The 17,827-nt window shown below is 42.8% G+C and overlaps 1 protein-coding gene across 1 annotated transcript in view; it reads right to left on the bottom strand.

Moving 5' to 3' along the window:
- Positions 1 to 2,706: 2,706 nt before the first annotated feature.
- Positions 2,707 to 17,827, bottom strand: part of TRUB1 (TruB pseudouridine synthase family member 1) — a 25,524-nt gene continuing 10,403 nt past the window's right edge. The window contains exons 2-8 of the mRNA XM_075611981.1: positions 15,950 to 16,038; positions 13,279 to 13,334; positions 11,684 to 11,765; positions 6,563 to 6,635; positions 5,603 to 5,742; positions 4,609 to 4,665; positions 2,707 to 2,985 (exon numbers count right to left, since the gene is read on the bottom strand). Coding sequence (XP_075468096.1) covers positions 2,765 to 2,985; positions 4,609 to 4,665; positions 5,603 to 5,742; positions 6,563 to 6,635; positions 11,684 to 11,765; positions 13,279 to 13,334; positions 15,950 to 16,038 — 718 coding nt within the window. The 3' untranslated portion in view covers positions 2,707 to 2,764. The remainder of the gene's footprint in view (positions 2,986 to 4,608; positions 4,666 to 5,602; positions 5,743 to 6,562; positions 6,636 to 11,683; positions 11,766 to 13,278; positions 13,335 to 15,949; positions 16,039 to 17,827) is intronic.

The raw sequence follows: 17,827 nt of genomic DNA, 5'->3' as shown, positions 1-17,827 counted from the left end.
AAGGTGTTAACAGAGGTGGGCAACTCCAGTCCAGAAGGACCAACAAGTCAGGCTTTAAGGATATCCCTGCTTCAGCAAAGGTGGCTCAATCAGTGGCTCAGTCTTCGACATCAATAGTCTGAGTTCATGCAGCAGGGATTGCAATGCGTTCCAGGAAACGGTACAGGTAAGGCTGGCTAAAGGGAAATAATGTCCAAGCCGAATCAGATGTGGATAAGGAGTTGTACAGAACTATGGATTAAAGAGGATGATAGTCAAGGTTTAAGGGATTGATAACAGCATCTTCGATCTATCTACAGGATGCCATGTAAAGAACATTCAATGCATGTAGTAAACCAGCTACATTCATAGATTTTGTGCCACAGCACATAAGAGAAAGGAAGAAATGGGGATGAGAGAAAACTCCCAGATCAGGCAGAGGAGAGCAATGTTTAGCATATTGATTATTGTGAAGCATTCAGGGTTCTAGAAACAAAGTTAACCCTGGTGATATAGCACAGGGGGGCTCAACTCCAGTCCTCAAGCCCCTACAACAGGTCAGGTTTTAAGGATCTCAGCTTCAGTACAGGTGGCTCAATCAGAGGCTCAAAGACTTAGCTTCTGATTGAGACACCTGTGCTGAAGCAGGGACTGTTTGAGCCACCTGTGCTGAAGCTGGGATACCCTTAAAACCTGGCTTATTTGGGGGAGGGGAAATGTTCTTAAGTACTGGAGATGAGCACCCCTGCTATAGCAGACGCTCTGGCAGTGCAGAATTCACAATTCTATTTACAGTATATTCTTAACCACCATATACATTTAGTATAACTGATTCTAACCCACGTTGCACTCCAGAAGTTGAGATCATGTGCAAAGGCAAAGTGGTAATAAAGCATGAAATAATTATCAAATCAATCCATTCTGGGCAAACTGCCCATGTAGAGGAGCAATTATCAGAGTAGTCTGTCATGCATTAAAGAAAAAATATATTTTATATACAAAAACTTAATGTTATAGAAATCTACCAATACTTGGTTGGGGAAATATATATATATATATATATTATATAGATAGATAGGAGGCATATCATTTTCCTCCACCACTAGAGACCCTTAAAGCAGCAGTCCAAGCTGCCCCCCCCTCCTTTAATATGTGCCTCAATACAATCCACACAATGATAAGTAATTAGCTAAGTTGCCAATCGATCCGTTCCTGAGATCGATCTGCAAAGTTTCGGCTCGGGGGTTCACTAAATGGCCATCAGTGCAGCAGAAGAGGACCAAAGATGCAAAGTTCTGTGGGGAAGGTCATGTGACCAAGCAGTCACTAGATACAATTGGTGCACTTCTAGAAAGAGGGCTCAAAAAGGGGTGTGCCAGAGCCTGTTTCAGAAGAGGAAAGGGATGTGACGTTGTAAAAGGTTGCTTTAGAAAAAAAAAATGCTACAAGTATTTTCTCATAGTACAGAACAGATTTTTTTTTTTTAAACACACACAGGATATTACTTGGGCTCCAGCTTTAAATGCCAACGAGTGGTCAGTAGTTTCTTTTACCTTTATCCATCTGATCATGACGACATAATTATGCACACACCTCCCTGCAAGAGCACCAAGCTTGGGAAGGAGAAGGCATTGTGGAGGGGAAGGGTATGTCCTACCCAAATACACAGAGACATTACACAAATGGAATAAGCCGAAGGAAATAAAAGCTCACTGAAACACAAGTTGAAATGACACCACGCAAACCAGATTTCACCCAAAGTCAAACTTTCGTACAAAAGCAGCTTTAAGATTATGCAGAAAATGAGGGATTAAATCAAAAATAAAGCACTGAACTGGGAAGATAAAAACAGCTCTAAAGCAACCTCATGCCCTAATCCCATAAAGCATGTTTGTCAAGGTCACTCAAGGTGAACATGAGAATGACAGGTCTTGGTATAAAAAAATAAACCCCACCTTTGAATAACTGTATGGGCTGCTTTTCTAGATTCAAATTGTAGTGTTGGACGTGAGTTCACATTATCCCTTTCGAGAGCGCTCTCTCTCCATCTCTCGTGCTGGAGTGTTTGATCTTTACGTGTTAATGAAGCAGTGCTAGCTTTGGATTACAATCAGTCATTCCTAGAGTAATTAAATGGTATAGCATTAAAAAAAAAAAAGGATAGGGTTTAATTTATGAACTGGTAACTAGATTTAAAAAAAACCATTCTAGTTGAGGGGAAAAAACATGTATGCCATGTCTGTACAGTAACCCAAGTGCTGTAAAGCTGCATTGTCAGAGACAGCCAAGCATTCAGCAGTATACTCAATGACTGTCACACAACCGAGATACATTTATTGTAGTAATAACTTTCAAATGTTCAAACCCCTTTGCAAAGATCTCAGACTGGATGTGACCTGCACTCGGTCCACAAATGCAATTCAAGCACTCAGATAGAAGTCACATTAACCTAACACCTTGGTAGATATCGTGATCATAGTTTATCTACTGAAGTGACTTGGTTATACAAGCGCCTCTAGTACAGAATGGAAATTAAGCATTTCCTGCAGCTCCTTTGGTCTCTCGGTAAAGACTGCAGTTTTGGTTCCAGGGATTCCAGCACCTATCACAGATATTTTTACTAAATGTGCTTGGTTAGGCTGGGCAATAAGAGAGAGGAAAAGGCACTGTGTAGAGTCCAGTAGGATCGATAGTGCACAGGTATGAAAAAATAAAACTTCTGACCACTTCTTTCACTATTTACATACGACGATTTTTTTATTTTATTGTGAAGAGTTGTCTACACCTAAACGTATTCACTCAGGTGATCTGATCGGTTTTGATCATTGTCCAGAGTCTTTAATCTTTTGGCGGACGGCTCTGCTGGGAGCAAGGAAGTGTATTCCTGCAGTGTTTGTGCGACGGTATCAATGTCCCAGCTTCCCTCTCTGAGTGCATGTTCCTCCAACGTGAAGGGGCCTTGCTTTGTACGGGTGAGTTCCTTCACACTGGCGCAAGTTGACAAAGCTGTACCAAAAGAAACAAGAATATGAACATTAAAAAAAAACTAAAACTGCAGATTCTGGGAGGGAGATTTAAAATCTATTTTCCTTAATGCACCAATTTAACAAGGAATTGTACGTTTTCTATAGATTTTCTAACCACTAACTTGACTTTGCGGCAGTTGCTGCGTGTTATAAATAATGGTTGTGTAGTGTGATTAAAATGCGTATTTTGATCGTCTCAATGTATCTACAAATATTATAGAGCATCAAAAACGTGCTAAATGTGAAGATTTGTTAATTTAGGTAACAGTTTCACCCCCTCCCTCCCCAAGTAGTTTTTCAATTAAAAAAACGATTTTGTGGTATTCTTTTGAAAGGGAAGATGCTGTTTATTTAATCCTGATTTTGGTATTTTTATGCCATTTTACTGGAATGCTGAGACTCAAAACACCAGGTCCCAACGCTGGATTAAAGTAAGTGCCTGTGATCGCAGAAACTACAGGAGACCAAAAGAAAAATATAAATAATCCCATCAGTAAAAATGTATGCCAGTGTTTATAGTAAATCCTCATGTGCACACTGCCCTGCGCGCATTTGGGGGAGTTTGTTGCTTTCAAATGAACATGGGGCCATTTCTCACCATTAGAGGAGCTCAACAATACTCTGCAATAAATACTGCCGCTGTCCCCCACATTCCATCACTAATCTACATTAATAAAGTGAATTTACATTGGGTGGGAATCACAGTAAGCGGACTCGGTAAGGCGAGAACAGTTGAGTGAATGCTAGTATCAGAGGATTTGGAGATTGTATGTATTAGGTCAGGAGTGGTAAACTCCAGTCCTCAAGGGCCACTAACAGGTCAGGTTTTAAGGATATCCCTGCTTCAGCACAGGTGGCTCAGTCTAAAACTGTTGGTAGCCCTTGAGGACTGGAGTTGAGCACCGCTGTATTAAGCTCATATGATTGTACAGAACACTGTTATACGCTGCAGAAACGCTCTCAAACACTGCAGACAGACACCCACGCTAACATTGAAGCAGGTCTATTTAAACCTGACTTTTATAATCTGTATTATCTAGCAGTTCTAAGACAGAGAGGACCCTGCACGTGAGCCAGTGGTGTGGTAAAAGCCTGGAGCACGTGACATGCTCATGTATGCAGAGAACCGAAAACTGAAGACATGCGAAAGAAAAGGGCAAAAACAGCATTGAGTGTAAACAAAGCTCAGCAGGTTAATTCAGCCAGTCAGCAGCTGTCAGGATGTCGACACAATAGGGAGGCAATTCAATTTGTATCCTGGAGAGAGAAAGGAGCCGACAGCACAACATCAAGTGAGGAGGGGGAGCAGGGTTTACATCTGCATCATACAGCCAGAGAGAAGGGTCTCATCAGTTGGAAGAAGTCCATACTACAGCTGAAGCAGCAGTCAGAATATTATATTGTGCATCATCAAAACGGTATTAATTGCATGGCTTGGCCCCTCTGGATTTGAAAGGCTCTAGCATTTGCAAAGCACTGAGATTTTTTTTAACCCTATTTTTGTGACCGGTAATACAAGAGTAAAAAGTGGACAGGGTACGCACATAATCTGGGGATGTCTGGACGATAACTGTAAGATTTAGGATTAAGGCTGTACACTTACACTTCCCAATATCGCTGACTAGACTCCGGACGTAAAATCCACCTCCGCACTCAACATCTAGAAGAGAGAGTTAAAAAGATGCTGAAGCTGAAACCTAGAAACTTAGAGGGGGCGGGGAAGATTCTTGCAGAAAAGAGGTAACACACAATGCATGGAGCAAAGAGGTGCAAATGGAGGTATGAAATATTAATGGTATTCAGTATAAATTATTCATTACTTGACGTGTGCTTGAGAGAGAGAATGGCAAAAGGCAGAGAAGAAATAAAGAGGAAGAAAACAAAAATACTCCCATAACACAAGCGGGACATAGTAGTCAATGTGGAACATTTGGCAACTTCCCTACATCTCAGCTCATAACGTTCTTTCTTATATAAAACACTGGCTTTGTATGCAGCGCTGTACATAGAATTTCAGGCAGTGAGCCTGCTGCCACAAAGGGCTCATAACATCTATTTGGTCCCTGAAGTACAGATAAAGGGAGTTTTCCAAGGTCACAAGGAGCCAACACTGGGATTCACATCAGTTAAACCAAGTCAAAGGCCTAGCCACGTAGCCACCCCTTTAGACCACATATAAAACGGTATGAATGTCTCTGATCATTATAAAATACTTTTGAATTGATTTCACACTAGTATTACAGCAACGGTAAGCTTGAGGAGAGTTCTTAATGGCATAGTGTAGGCAGTAAGTGGATATGTACCAATGCTAGACCCCCAGTGCAGTAACAATGCTTTACATTGACATAATCGGAGATGCAAGAACACGGACAGAGTGACCTGCTTGTAGACAGCATGGCTTCTATTTGGTCTACTGCTTTACCCCCACTTTTCCTTACACTGCTTTGATGTTTATACGGAGAAGCCCTGCATACAGTCCAAGAACACCACAATAATCCCTCCTTTTATCTTAAGAAGTTGGGCATTTGCAATAACGGATAGCTTTCCATCCTTGAGATGCAATGAATCCTCCTGATGACCGAAGGAACGTTTCCTACCGAGAGTAAACAAAGGGGGCTGGAACGCGCTCACGGAGAGGCTGTACACAGTCACAGGACGAGCAGGTTTTGCTTCCACCTCTGCCCCTTCTCTGAGTAGACTTGAAAGTCTCTTCCCATCCTTCTTCAGGGCCGAATAGCTGGGAGAGAAGAAAGAGTAACGGACTGTAATGTGAGGAGCCATTACATTGCTTCCATGTAGGCTCCCCAATATCAACACAACTGTACAAGTAGAAGGTCAGCGAGTATGAGAATCGCAACATATAGGCAGGAGCGGAGCACTCATTATGCACTGGTGTCTGCAGTGGGAGAAAAGAGGATAAAAAAAGAGACAGTAGTGTCCTATCCTGGCCATATGACAGACATTTCTCCACTTCTCTAAGATTGTGGACCAGATTTACCAAGTAATCTTCTGCCATAAGACATCTCCAAGCACTGGAAGACATATTTGAGCCCATTGTAGTCAATAGCCTGTAAGGTGTTTTATGGCAGTAAACTACTTAGTAAATATACAGCTATAGCAAAACAGTCCTCAGAGCCCCAGTCAAACAAGCAAAAGTCTGTGGCACCGGGACAGTGGGCTGTGATGGAGCCGCGGTGGTTCCATGGATCTGAATTTGACCCCTACCACGTTAATCCTTCGGGGCTGCAACTGCATGTGGCAGCAGCACGAAAGACATGGAGGCTTCCTACATCTGTAGGCATGTACCTTATCTCAATATCATGGACTAGATTTTTGACGTTAAGAACCCAGAGAAGCTTTGTAAGCTTTGGTAAATCAGCTCTACTCCCATAGTTATATTAGGCTTATATTGTGATCATGTGTTATACAAGTGTACTTAATGTAGCAGCACTGTATAAACAGAAGCAAATCAGCAATAGAACTTCTACCGGCTGTTGACTTCAGTTTATCCGATTTCACAATAAAAGGTTCTGCCACTAACTGCTTGTGTCACTTACAGAGGAGGCACCTGCATGATGTCCCCAGTAAACATCTTCAGCACACTTTCCAAGTCTTCCTTAGTGATGTGGTCTGCAAAAAGAAAGTGGCAATTAAAAAGAAAAAAATAGCCAATACTTCATAGGAAAAAAAAAGAGGTTAAACCGGCGCCAAAAAAAGGGTAAATACCAGTTTTTTCCCCAATACTTCATAGGAGTATACAATTCTTAGCCCTGAACAGACAACCCCAGCAAACGTTACTTCATTACCAAGCTCAACCAATTACTGCCAAATGGACGTATTTAGCTATAGAGGCTTTCATGGTAACCGAACATTCAATTGGTTTGAATACGAATTATGACATCCTGCAGCAAAACATTCTACTTCACTGGAATGAATAAGAAAGAGGACACACTGTTCTAAATACAAACCAAGATAAGAACTTTAACATTTAGGAATTTAGGAATGTAACAATCACCGAAATAATTCCAGGACAGACAATAGATGAGTGAATATGTTTATCTGCTTTATATTTACATGGTTACTGCATTTGTTTTGTGCATTGCATGTAGCAAACAGCCTGATCCATCATTTTAATCATAATGAACAGCTTATCTACTTTCAAAATGAAAACAGAAATAGCAAATCTCAAATTGCATATTTGAAAACGGCAATCCAAGGCGCCTGATTAAAAAAATTATATATATATATATATATATATATATATATATATATATTATATAGTTGGAGGGGGTGTCTGGCGCTGAACCCCGTTAATTTCAGCTCCGTGGGCCCCCTGTTTCTGGAGATACTTACCTGGGAATTAGGTGCCGGTAGCCACTCTCCTTGGCTACCAGAATTCACAATACGGTATATCCACTCTGTAGATATGTCACGGCCTGCGGGCCAATAGAAAGCTGTGACATCATCCTATTGGCCCATGTGACGCAGGAGCATCAAACCTGAAAGCCCTGCTTTCTGGGCAGGATCAGCTACCGACACCTAATTCAGGAGGTAAGTACCTTCAGAAGTAGGGGGTCCCCCTAGCTGAAATTAACAAGGTTCAGCTCAGGAGACCCACTGCTTCAATTCTATATTTAAAATTCATTTTTACAAAAAGTAAAACTAAATTAGCCGTCGTGGATTGCCCCTTTAAAGTTCATTTATAATAAAGCAAGGTGTGCTCATTTGCATGTCATTTCCCAGAATCCCTGGCTGCAGTGCAAGCACTGTATGCAGAGATATAATGGGGAAGAGAAGGTTGCAGGCCCGTCAAATGTGAATGTGCTCACAAGCGATATTTCTCTTTGCTGCACACCGCACGGTGGAGGGTTTCTGTCACTTTTTCCCCACCATAACTAATATAATGTGTGGTTGAAACCCATTCCGGCTTTATATTGCAAAGCCAGTATAATCAACCTCACACTGAAGAGACCCAAAAGGACGGATCAGCTGTCTGAGAGTGGGTTTACTGGCAATGCACTTTAACCCAGGCTGTGCTGAAAAGCTGTGTAATAATGTCAAAATAGATAAGAAGCAAAGAGTGATGCACTGAGCGCTCATTTACAGGTCATTGATGCATTGTATGCTAAGAGATAATGGGGAAGACCGGGTTGCAGGCCCATCAGACACAAAAAAAAAAGGAAATTTGGCGCCTAATATTATTAAGTGAACATAGAAAAACTGAACTAAGTGTCCAAAAAATAAATAAAAAAGGAACTCCAAACAAATAGTCCAATGGCAAGATGTAGCAAACCTCCAATGGGTCTCTTGCAAGTGGTCTCAGCTCATGAAAAGAATATCATAGTGCAACACCATACAACAAGAAAAACACAAACACACCAATAACAACCAAAATAATAGAAAATAGATACAAAATACAATTAATACCAATATATAAACAAACACATATGGCTAGTGAATGTGTTTTTCTTGTTGTATGGTGTTGCACTATGATATTCTTTATTTTTCATTTCCATGTGCTGTGCGTTCACTTGCAAGAGACCCATTGGAGGTTTGCTACATCTTGCCATTGGACTATTTATGGTTGGAGTTCCTTTTATTTATTTTTTGGACACTTGGTTCACATAGTTTTTCTATGTTCACTTAATAATATTAGGCGCCAAATTTCCTTTCTTTTATATGTCATTGGTTAGATTTGTATCAATCTTTTTGTAGGCTGCCTATCTTTCACAATTGAAAGTATTCCTTTTGTAAGCACTTAATAATATTTTAAACATTAGCGCTGTTAAGCACATTTTTCTTTCTTGCAGGCACGTCAGACATGTGAATGTGCTCACAAGTGATATTTTTATTTGCTGTACTAAAAGCAACAGACTAGTGATAAAGAGGTTTCCCATCCCCAATTATGGTTTAGATAGGCTATTGAGGTCGCGGCCTAATACAGTCACAGTTCATCAGCCACCAATGGAGTCTTAACAGTGGAAGAGCAGGAAGGTGAAAGCACTTTTTAAATGGTGCTTATTTCTGACTTGAACAAAAGCGAAATTCCTTTTATTGGAAACTACTTTGCACTCTCATTTAGACCGTTAGAGGTGCAGTTCACACAATGCACGAGCTATATTTTCATGTCACTCACAAAGTAACCATGCATAAATACATAACTCCTAACGACAGAGCGCAAGAACATAGCATGCTCATCATAACCCCTACAGCTGAAGCATTGAATTAAAATCAGTCGTTCTCAACCGTTTTACGGCCAGGCTAGATGCGATGGGAGAGGTGCGTCTGACATCACAGAGCTGGTTCGCCCTCATTGAGCGAACCGCTCACGTGACCTGACCGTCGCACCATGGAATCAAATTTAACCGATTCCTTGCGCACCGCACAGCCCCTCGCTCTGTCGCACGCATGGTCTATGGCTGCAATCATTGCCTTAAGGCATTGTGATTGCGCCGCACGCGTACGCCTCCGCGACGTCTCCCCGACCATGGCCGCAGCCTAAGGTGCAGTTTCGGGCCTTACTACGCAGTCCCAACACAGGCTCAGAAACTCGCCATTACATATTTTACTTGGTGAGCCACTTGGAGACACCTCACGAATCCCCTGTTGGGAATCATTGAATTAAGATATCAAGTCACATTATTGTACATTGGAGGGAAATTCACCAACATATTTACTTTTAAAAACTGTACAGATGACAAACTAACATCAGGTATCAGTGTATTACAAGAAAATTGGCCATTTTTAACGGCCTTTACAAAAAGGGCTCCCAAACATCATCAGCTCTGTTCTAATTAAGATTCCATCTTTCTGCTACAATCCTCCATTGTTGGAATCTGTACTGGATTATTTTGGAAGCTCACAGCCTTCTTCATCCTGTTACTCACACTGGCTTGCTGTTTACCTTGCAGCCAGTGAGACTGCATGCTTAGGTTACCGAGCTCCCTCTGCTGCCTAACGCTCGCATGGCTAAGCGCCGTGCATAACGGAGTGTCATTCCCTCAAGCCACAGCTCTGTTCAATAAGCTGCTAGCCCATCATGCACTACCAAAATACAATAAACCTGTTCTGCGCTAGAAGAGCCAGCAGCAAGATGTCAGCGCACCTCATGAAAATGAAACTACTAGCAGAAGCAATGAAGGAGGAATGTTTATATTCTCCTTGACCTATAGTCTTGAATATCAAACAGATGGATTGTATTTTTATTATATGCATTAACAGATGCAATGCTTTTCTTCCAGACAATGTCTTCTGGTTTCCTTTTGGAACGTGTAAGTCGCCACACCTGTTTGGACAATAAATTAGTAATTTCTTTGAATAAGAGAAGTTCAAATCTCTTAATGATTGAGGATAATTGCTGTTAATTTCTCAGTTATGCAAAGTGCACTCGGCAGCCAAAAAGTCCAGATGCCGACACTGTGGTAAGTAGCTGTCTGCAAGAGCTTCAGTAAATGTTCTAGTGTGATGGCTCATCGATCAGCCTGCAGCTGTGGTGTCTTAGGGAGATTGGGAAGGGAACAGCACGTTATTCTGTGGTTCCAAGTATCCAACAAGACTTCTTAATGGCAAAGTGTAAGTGGACAGGCAACAATGCTATGCCATCAGTACAGTATCAGAGCTTTACATTGACATATACAGATACAGGAATAATAGCCACCTGTAAGTAGACAGAATTTTTTCTCATAACCCCTTCAATACCAGAGAACCTGTCACACACCAAGAATTATGCCCTGTGGCCAAAAAAAAAAATGGTGTGAAAACAAAAAATAGACAACATTTCAAGGCAGTTTAAAGAGGCTGATATGCACAGGAACACTGTCTCTCTTTTAGCCTGCCTCACAGTTGTTTGCCACTCTGAGCATGCCATGTGTGCAGCCTTAGGCTATTTCTGGAGTGTGCATATTGATTCTGTTGGTATTAACAAGTGCAAAGCCTCCCACAGATAAGCAGTAAATACAGCTTACTACCTCCTAATAATTGCAATGTAGCTGGAGGAATAGGCCCAAGAAAAAAAAACATGGCAGTTTCTCAGGATAAGAGGAAAATGCTACACATACTGTATACTGTGCCTATTATATTAAGGATGAGGAGCATGGCACAATACCGAACATTTATGTGGGGGCCGCGGCACCCTGGGCAGAGGGTCACGGCGCATCCTGGCTGGGAAACACTGATCTAGAGCAGGGGTGCGCAAACTGGGGGGTGCGCTGGTTGCAGAGGCCCCACGCTCTTCCCCAAGGCATTTAAATTAAATGCTGGGGGATCATGTGAGGCCTCTGCAACTTACCTCGTCTTCGGCAACGCAGCATCAAATGACGCCGCTGGGTCATGTGACCCCGCAATGTAATTTGACGCTGAAGATAGGGTAAGGAGGAGGGCGCAGATTGAAAAGTTTGCGCACCCCTGATCTAGAGTTAACGCTACTGAAGCACCTTCGTTAACAAGACATAGCAGCCTATTAATGAGTGGCCAAGAGGTCAGGAAACATGTCTGCACAGATTTCATTGTTCTACAACATACGGGAAGCAGACATTGGTCACCCTGTGTACTCAACCATTTAGCAGCCAAAAGGTGTTGGTTAGCAGCAGTTGATTTTTCAATTCATATTTGTCTCCAGTGAGACATGAAAACAGAGCAGTCAATCCCGTTAGCAACTAAGCTTGGCTAACAGCACGTACCATAAGATTTTTCTTCTGTTACGGTCCCCGAAGCATCCAAGGTGTCCGTGGCCTTTCCCAGCTCACCTACAGTTGTGTACTTCTGCAGGGGCAGATAAGGATACGAGAGACACGTAGAACTCTTCCTCTAACACAGTGTTGTGTCTTGTGCAAGTGGAAAACCCACTGCCAGCTAGACACTAGTTACAGTATATCCAGAAGGGAGCCTAGAGGGCTAATAGGTCCCAGTTATATTCCTAATTTAATGAAATACCCTAGAAACAAGGTCCACCTTAAGCCCTATGTTTAACACATCCAACAAATGTCTGTTACTTTACAGGGAGGCATTAGCTTGCACTATACAAGCCAATACTTTAAATAACAGATTACACTATGAACAGCGCTGTGTGAACCAGCTGGTGCACGTCGCTGTGGCAGTGAGAGGATTGGTATGCGGTGGTTGTTGGTGTCACGGGGCTCGATCGCGGCGTGCATGCGCGAGGGATTTCATCCTCATTGGTTAGTGGCGGTTTGATGACGTCACCACATATCGCGAGATTTGACCGGTCATCTGTATTTAAACGGCTGTATACCGTGTAAAGGCACTTCTTGACAAAGTGCTCTGCACGAAACGCGTTGAAGGGCTGCGTCCCTCATTTTATGCCTTGACAATAAAGAAAGTTTTTGCCAGACCTGCTCTCGTTTGGATGCTGTGCGCTACACTTCTACATTATTGGACTACACTATGAAAAGATTAATGTCATGTAAATCGAACAGACGGATTTGGATGAATGTTATTTATTTGGAAAATTCTTGCGGTTAGAAGTTACTAGTTAAACAGTACATGTCCAAATCAAAAGCCCCAAGACGTATGCTGCACAGATCTTTATGTAGTTAGAGAAGATACACAGGGGTAAGATTCACATTGCACACAATAGTTCTCTCCTGGGGGTGGGGAGGGGGGAGGGGTTGGGGGGGAGTAGTTCTATTACTAGTTCTTCCTTTTGTATGCAGGTTACTGGCCATGCACTTTTTTTTTTTTAACCTTGGCTGTGCTGAAAAAGCTGTGTAATACGGTAGGTATAAGCTGATAGGGATCCATGTTAAGGTGGGTAAGAAGACACACTGCGAGTGCTCATTTGCATGTCATTGCCCAGAATCCCTGGCAGCAGTGGAAGCTTTGTATGCAGAGAGATAATGGGGAAAAGCAGGTTGCAGACCTGTCAGATATGTGAATGCGCTCACAAATGATACTTGTATTTGTCATTTTCGAACTCAAAATGTTTTTGGGCCTGAAGTCCTGCGGATCTGTGAATGCAACTGCTCAGCACAAGGATGCATTTCTGTGAGACCCAACATGTCAGTCAACACACTATAAAGAAAAGGATAACTATATATTTTTTATACATCTGACACCTATAAAGATTCCTACAACAAAGGCCATGTGTGTAACACTAAATACCTTTACTTTATTATTTATAAAATATTTCCATATACAACTGAATTTCTGAAAATGAGGGAACTGGTGTACAGGAACATATACATACATATAAAAAATATGGTAGGAACTGGTTTCAGCAACAAATTTGAACATTTTGCACAACAATGCAGCTTACCTTGGAGCCACTTAACATTGTGCTCAGCATTTTAGTTCCATCTCCAATGCCAACCACTGTACAGAACAAGAGGAAAAAAAGAATTTAGAACCACAAATCCAAACATCTGCCTATGTTCTGAAGTTTAACGGACACGTTACATGCTGGTCTGTGACCATGAGGTTGGGATATGGACAAGTATTTTTTGTGATATGGGAAGCATGACTCCCACGCAGAGAAATACGCAGAATTAGCAAATTAATTAACCTAACAAGTTTTGAAAGTTATAATTCACCTTTGATGCAATTAAAGATATTTGTTAGCCATCAGAAACAAACACTATAAAAGCATTGTTTATTCTGTTGGCTTTTAATTTGTTGTGGTTTCAGGAGTGGAGATTGGCATTGAAGTAAAAGAACAACGTTATAACTGTATGAAAACAGAAATGTAAAGAGATGCAGCGGTTTTTCATGAAATTACATTTTTATGAGTAGGGATAATGGTTAAACCAATTACTATCCCCAAGATTCTGGTAGAGAGAACATGAGCAACTTGGAGAAAGTCACTTTAAGCATACAGTATATATTAGTGCAGGGGGGGCGCAATCTTTCTCCCCAGCGCCCCCCTGCTGGCTCTTCCCCCCCCCTTTAACTTGGCTCCGGTCACATGACCCTGAGGCGACCGCCAGAAAGTGTCTGAGCCAAGGTAAGGGACCTTACAGAGGCCTTCGCTGCTCCCCCGACATTTAATTGAAATGCCTTTGGGAAGAGCACGGGGCCTCTGTAAGTGCTGCGCAACCCCAGAAAACATCGCACCCACCCCCCAGTTTGCACACCCCTGTATTAGTGGAATGTCATTTAAATGATGTACAAGTTAATTTTCTCTACTTTAACACCACAACCCTAGACAGCATTAACTGTTTAACGGTCTACCTAAAAGAAACTGGCACCAAAAGTATAACACTTGAAAAATACTTTGTTACATTTCCTACAAGCCCTAAAACAAGGAATATACGTGTCTGACATACTGCATAGTTGAAAACAATTGCAGCAGCTGTTACGGGCCGGCAATAGTGCGTGCGATGCAGAGCGACTGCGAGGCAGATTTATCAAAAGAAAAAACGATTTAGGGCCTCATGCAGAGAGCAGCGCTAACAGGGAAAGCGGCATGTATTGGCGAAATCTGCCTTTAGAAAGGCAGATAATGGCGAGTTTTAAAAAAAGCGCCATTTTTTTTTTCTCTGAAACTCGCCGTGCGGCTGGAGAGAACATAAATCTCTCCAGTGTTGAAAACGGCCGTATTCAGAGAGCAGCGAACGCCATCTAATGGCTGTTCGCGGCAAAAAAAGGGCGCGATTTTCAACATTTTTCTTCTCCACCAAGAAACTGGCGCTCTGCGGCTGGTGGGGGAGAGAAAAAAAAAAAATAACGATTTTTTCCCCACTAGTTTCAACAGCGCTCATATCGCTGGTTGAAACTCTCCATATGCAGAAAGGATTCTAAATGCAGTTTTATGCCCTTTCTGCATATGGAGAAAAAAACTCTCCATTACAGTTACTTTTTATTCCCCTCTCCAATTTCAAATAGGGCTGCTCTCTGCATCAGGCCCTTAGTTTTTTCGTGTCAAGGCTGCGTCACGGGTTCAGCTGGTGACGCGTACGCCACGCCTCCAGCGCAGTTCACCAATCGCTCAGGCGAAAGGCGCGCGCACCTACTATAATCTTAGCCTTAGACACAAAAGTTGACTATACTGTGTATTTAGAGGCTGAAACATTCTGTGTGCACTCAGTAATCATTTGTAGTATCAATTACAATGCCGTGCAAGCTTTATCAGCAGAAGAGTTCCTTGGTTGGGTATAGAAAAGTAATCCTTGCTAACTGTATGTTAAATACACTATATATATTGGGTTTTTTTTTGTTTTAATATATGCAGCATTTCATTACCTTTTGTTTAATTACCTAACCTGCCGATCGATTGGTTCTCCTGTGATCAATAAGCAAGATCCTGTTTCCCAGGGTTCACTAAATGGTTGCCTTTCAGTTTCAAATCAATCCTTCAGTCAGTGTAACTAAAAAGCTAGAAGGTATCCTTATATTACTACGGTAACTTTATCCATTGTTACAGTTTAGAGCAGGGGCGCGCAGAGGTTAGAGGCCCCGTGCTCTTCCCCAAGCCATTTAAATTAAATGTCGGGGGAGGCATGAGGCCTCTAACTCCCTTACCTGCTTGCTGCCGGCTCTTCAGCGACGTGTCGCCATGGCAAAGCGCATCAAATGACGCGACGAGGTCACGTGATGTCACATGACCAGTGGCGTCATTTGATGCCAGGTCCTAGGGAGGTGGGGGGGCGCGAGCGCTGCGGCTGCCAGGCAGGGGGCGCAGCCTCAGGAATTTTGCTTACAGCTCAAACTGCTGGGAATATTGACAAATTATCAGAGACATGAAAGTGTTACCAAGATCTGCACTGCTGGAGGGGTGAGCTATAAAGCCTGCTAGAGAAATCAAATAATGTTGAGTATATTAAAAAAACTCAATAAAAATGACATTAAGAGTTGAATTTTAAAACCAAAAAAAAAAAAAAGGGTAGTATTTTTATACGACAGAACTGATTTAAAAAAAACAAAAAACTCATTTAGGCTATTGCATGGAATGCTCCTTTAAAAAACACAAGATTTTTAACAAACTGATTTACCCAGCACCCCAGAGGCAGAACTGTCCAGTGTTCCTCCATGACCGATCTTTAACGTCTGCTTCCGTTTCTTCACATATTCTTTCAGCCAGCTTCTGCAAAAAAGGAGGAGCCAGCAGTGACAATGTGACCTATTTCAAAGCCCACTACTCCAAATTATGTGTCAATGCAACAGCTCAAAAGATTTTTAAAAATAAATAAATAAATAAAAAAGGGATGGTTGAGGTCTATCAACATACATTTAGAGATTCAACAATGTGATAGAACACAGCTCCTTATACACATTCTCATGGGTATTAAATAAAAATACCACTTGTGATCACATTGACAGGTCTCAGACCGGTCTGCACGTCTGCCTTTCCCCATTATCTCTGTTTACACGTGTTACTGGTCATATAAAAAAAAAGAAAAGAAAAACAACACACCCACACAAGGAGCAGACACAGAGACACACACACGAGAGAGAGAGAGAGAGAGACACGAGAGAGAGAGAGACACACGAGAGAGAGAGAGACACACGAGAGAGAGAGAGACACACGAGAGAGAGAGAGAGAGACACACGAGAGAGAGAGACACACGAGAGAGAGAGAGAGAGGACACACGAGAGAGAGAGAGAGAGGACACACGAGAGAGAGAGAGAGAGACACACGAGAGAGAGAGAGACACACGAGAGAGAGAAGAGAGAGAGACACACGAGAGAGAGAGAGACACACACGAGAGAGAGAGAGACACACACGAGAGAGAGGAGAGACACACACGAGAGAGAGACACACACGAGAGAGAGACACGAGGAGAGACACACACACGAGAGAGAGAGAGCCACACGAGAGAGAGACACACACACACGAGAGAGAGAGCCACACACGCACGAGAGAGACACACGAGAGAGAGAGAGAGAGAGAGAGACACACGAGAGAGAGAGAGAGACACACGAGAGAGAGAGAGACACGAGAGAGAGAGAGAGAGACACACAAGAGAGACACGAGAGAGAGAGAGAGAGCGAGAGAGACACGAGAGAGAGAGAGAGCGAGAGAGACACGAGAGAGACACGAGAGAGAGAGCGAGAGACACACGAGAGAGACACACACACGAGAGAGAGACACGAGAGAGAGAGAGAGAGAGAGACACGAGAGAGAGAGAGACACACCGAGAGAGAGAGAGAGAGAGACACACACACGAGAGAGAGAGAGAGAGAGAGAGAGACACACACACACGAGAGAGAGAGAGAGGACACACCACGAGAGAGAGAGAGAGAGAGAGAGAGACACACACACGAGAGAGAGAGAGAGAGACACACACGAGAGAGAGAGAGAGAGAGAGGAGAGGACACACGAGAGAGAGAGAGAGACCACACAGAGAGAGAGAGAGACACACACGAGAGAGAGAGAGAGAGAGAGAGAGACACACACACACGAGAGAGAGAGAGACACACACGAGAGACACACGAGAGAGAGAGAGACACACACGAGAGAGAGAGAGAGACACACACACGAGAGAGAGAGAGACACACACGAGAGAGAGAGAGAGACACACACGAGAGAGAGAGAGACACACACGAGAGAGAGAGAGAGACACACACGAGAGAGAGAGAGAGACACACACGAGAGAGAGAGAGAGACACACACGAGAGAGAGAGAGACACACGAGAGAGAGAGAGAGACACACGAGAGAGAGAGAGAGACACACGAGAGAGAGAGAGAGACACACTAGAGAGAGAGAGAGAGAGACACACGAGAGAGAGAGAGAGAGACACACGAGAGAGGAGAGAGAGAGAGAGAGAGAGAGACACACAACGAGAGAGAGACACACAACGACGAGAGAGAGAGACACACGAGAGAGAGAGACACACGAGGAGAGAGAGAGAGAGAGAGAGAGAGAGAG

This window comes from Ascaphus truei, chromosome 8, assembly GCF_040206685.1.
Source record: "Ascaphus truei isolate aAscTru1 chromosome 8, aAscTru1.hap1, whole genome shotgun sequence".
NCBI classification, from domain to species: Eukaryota; Metazoa; Chordata; class Amphibia; order Anura; family Ascaphidae; genus Ascaphus; species Ascaphus truei.
Note: the sequence above shows the minus strand (reverse complement) of the source record. Positions and strands in the feature narration are given on the sequence as shown.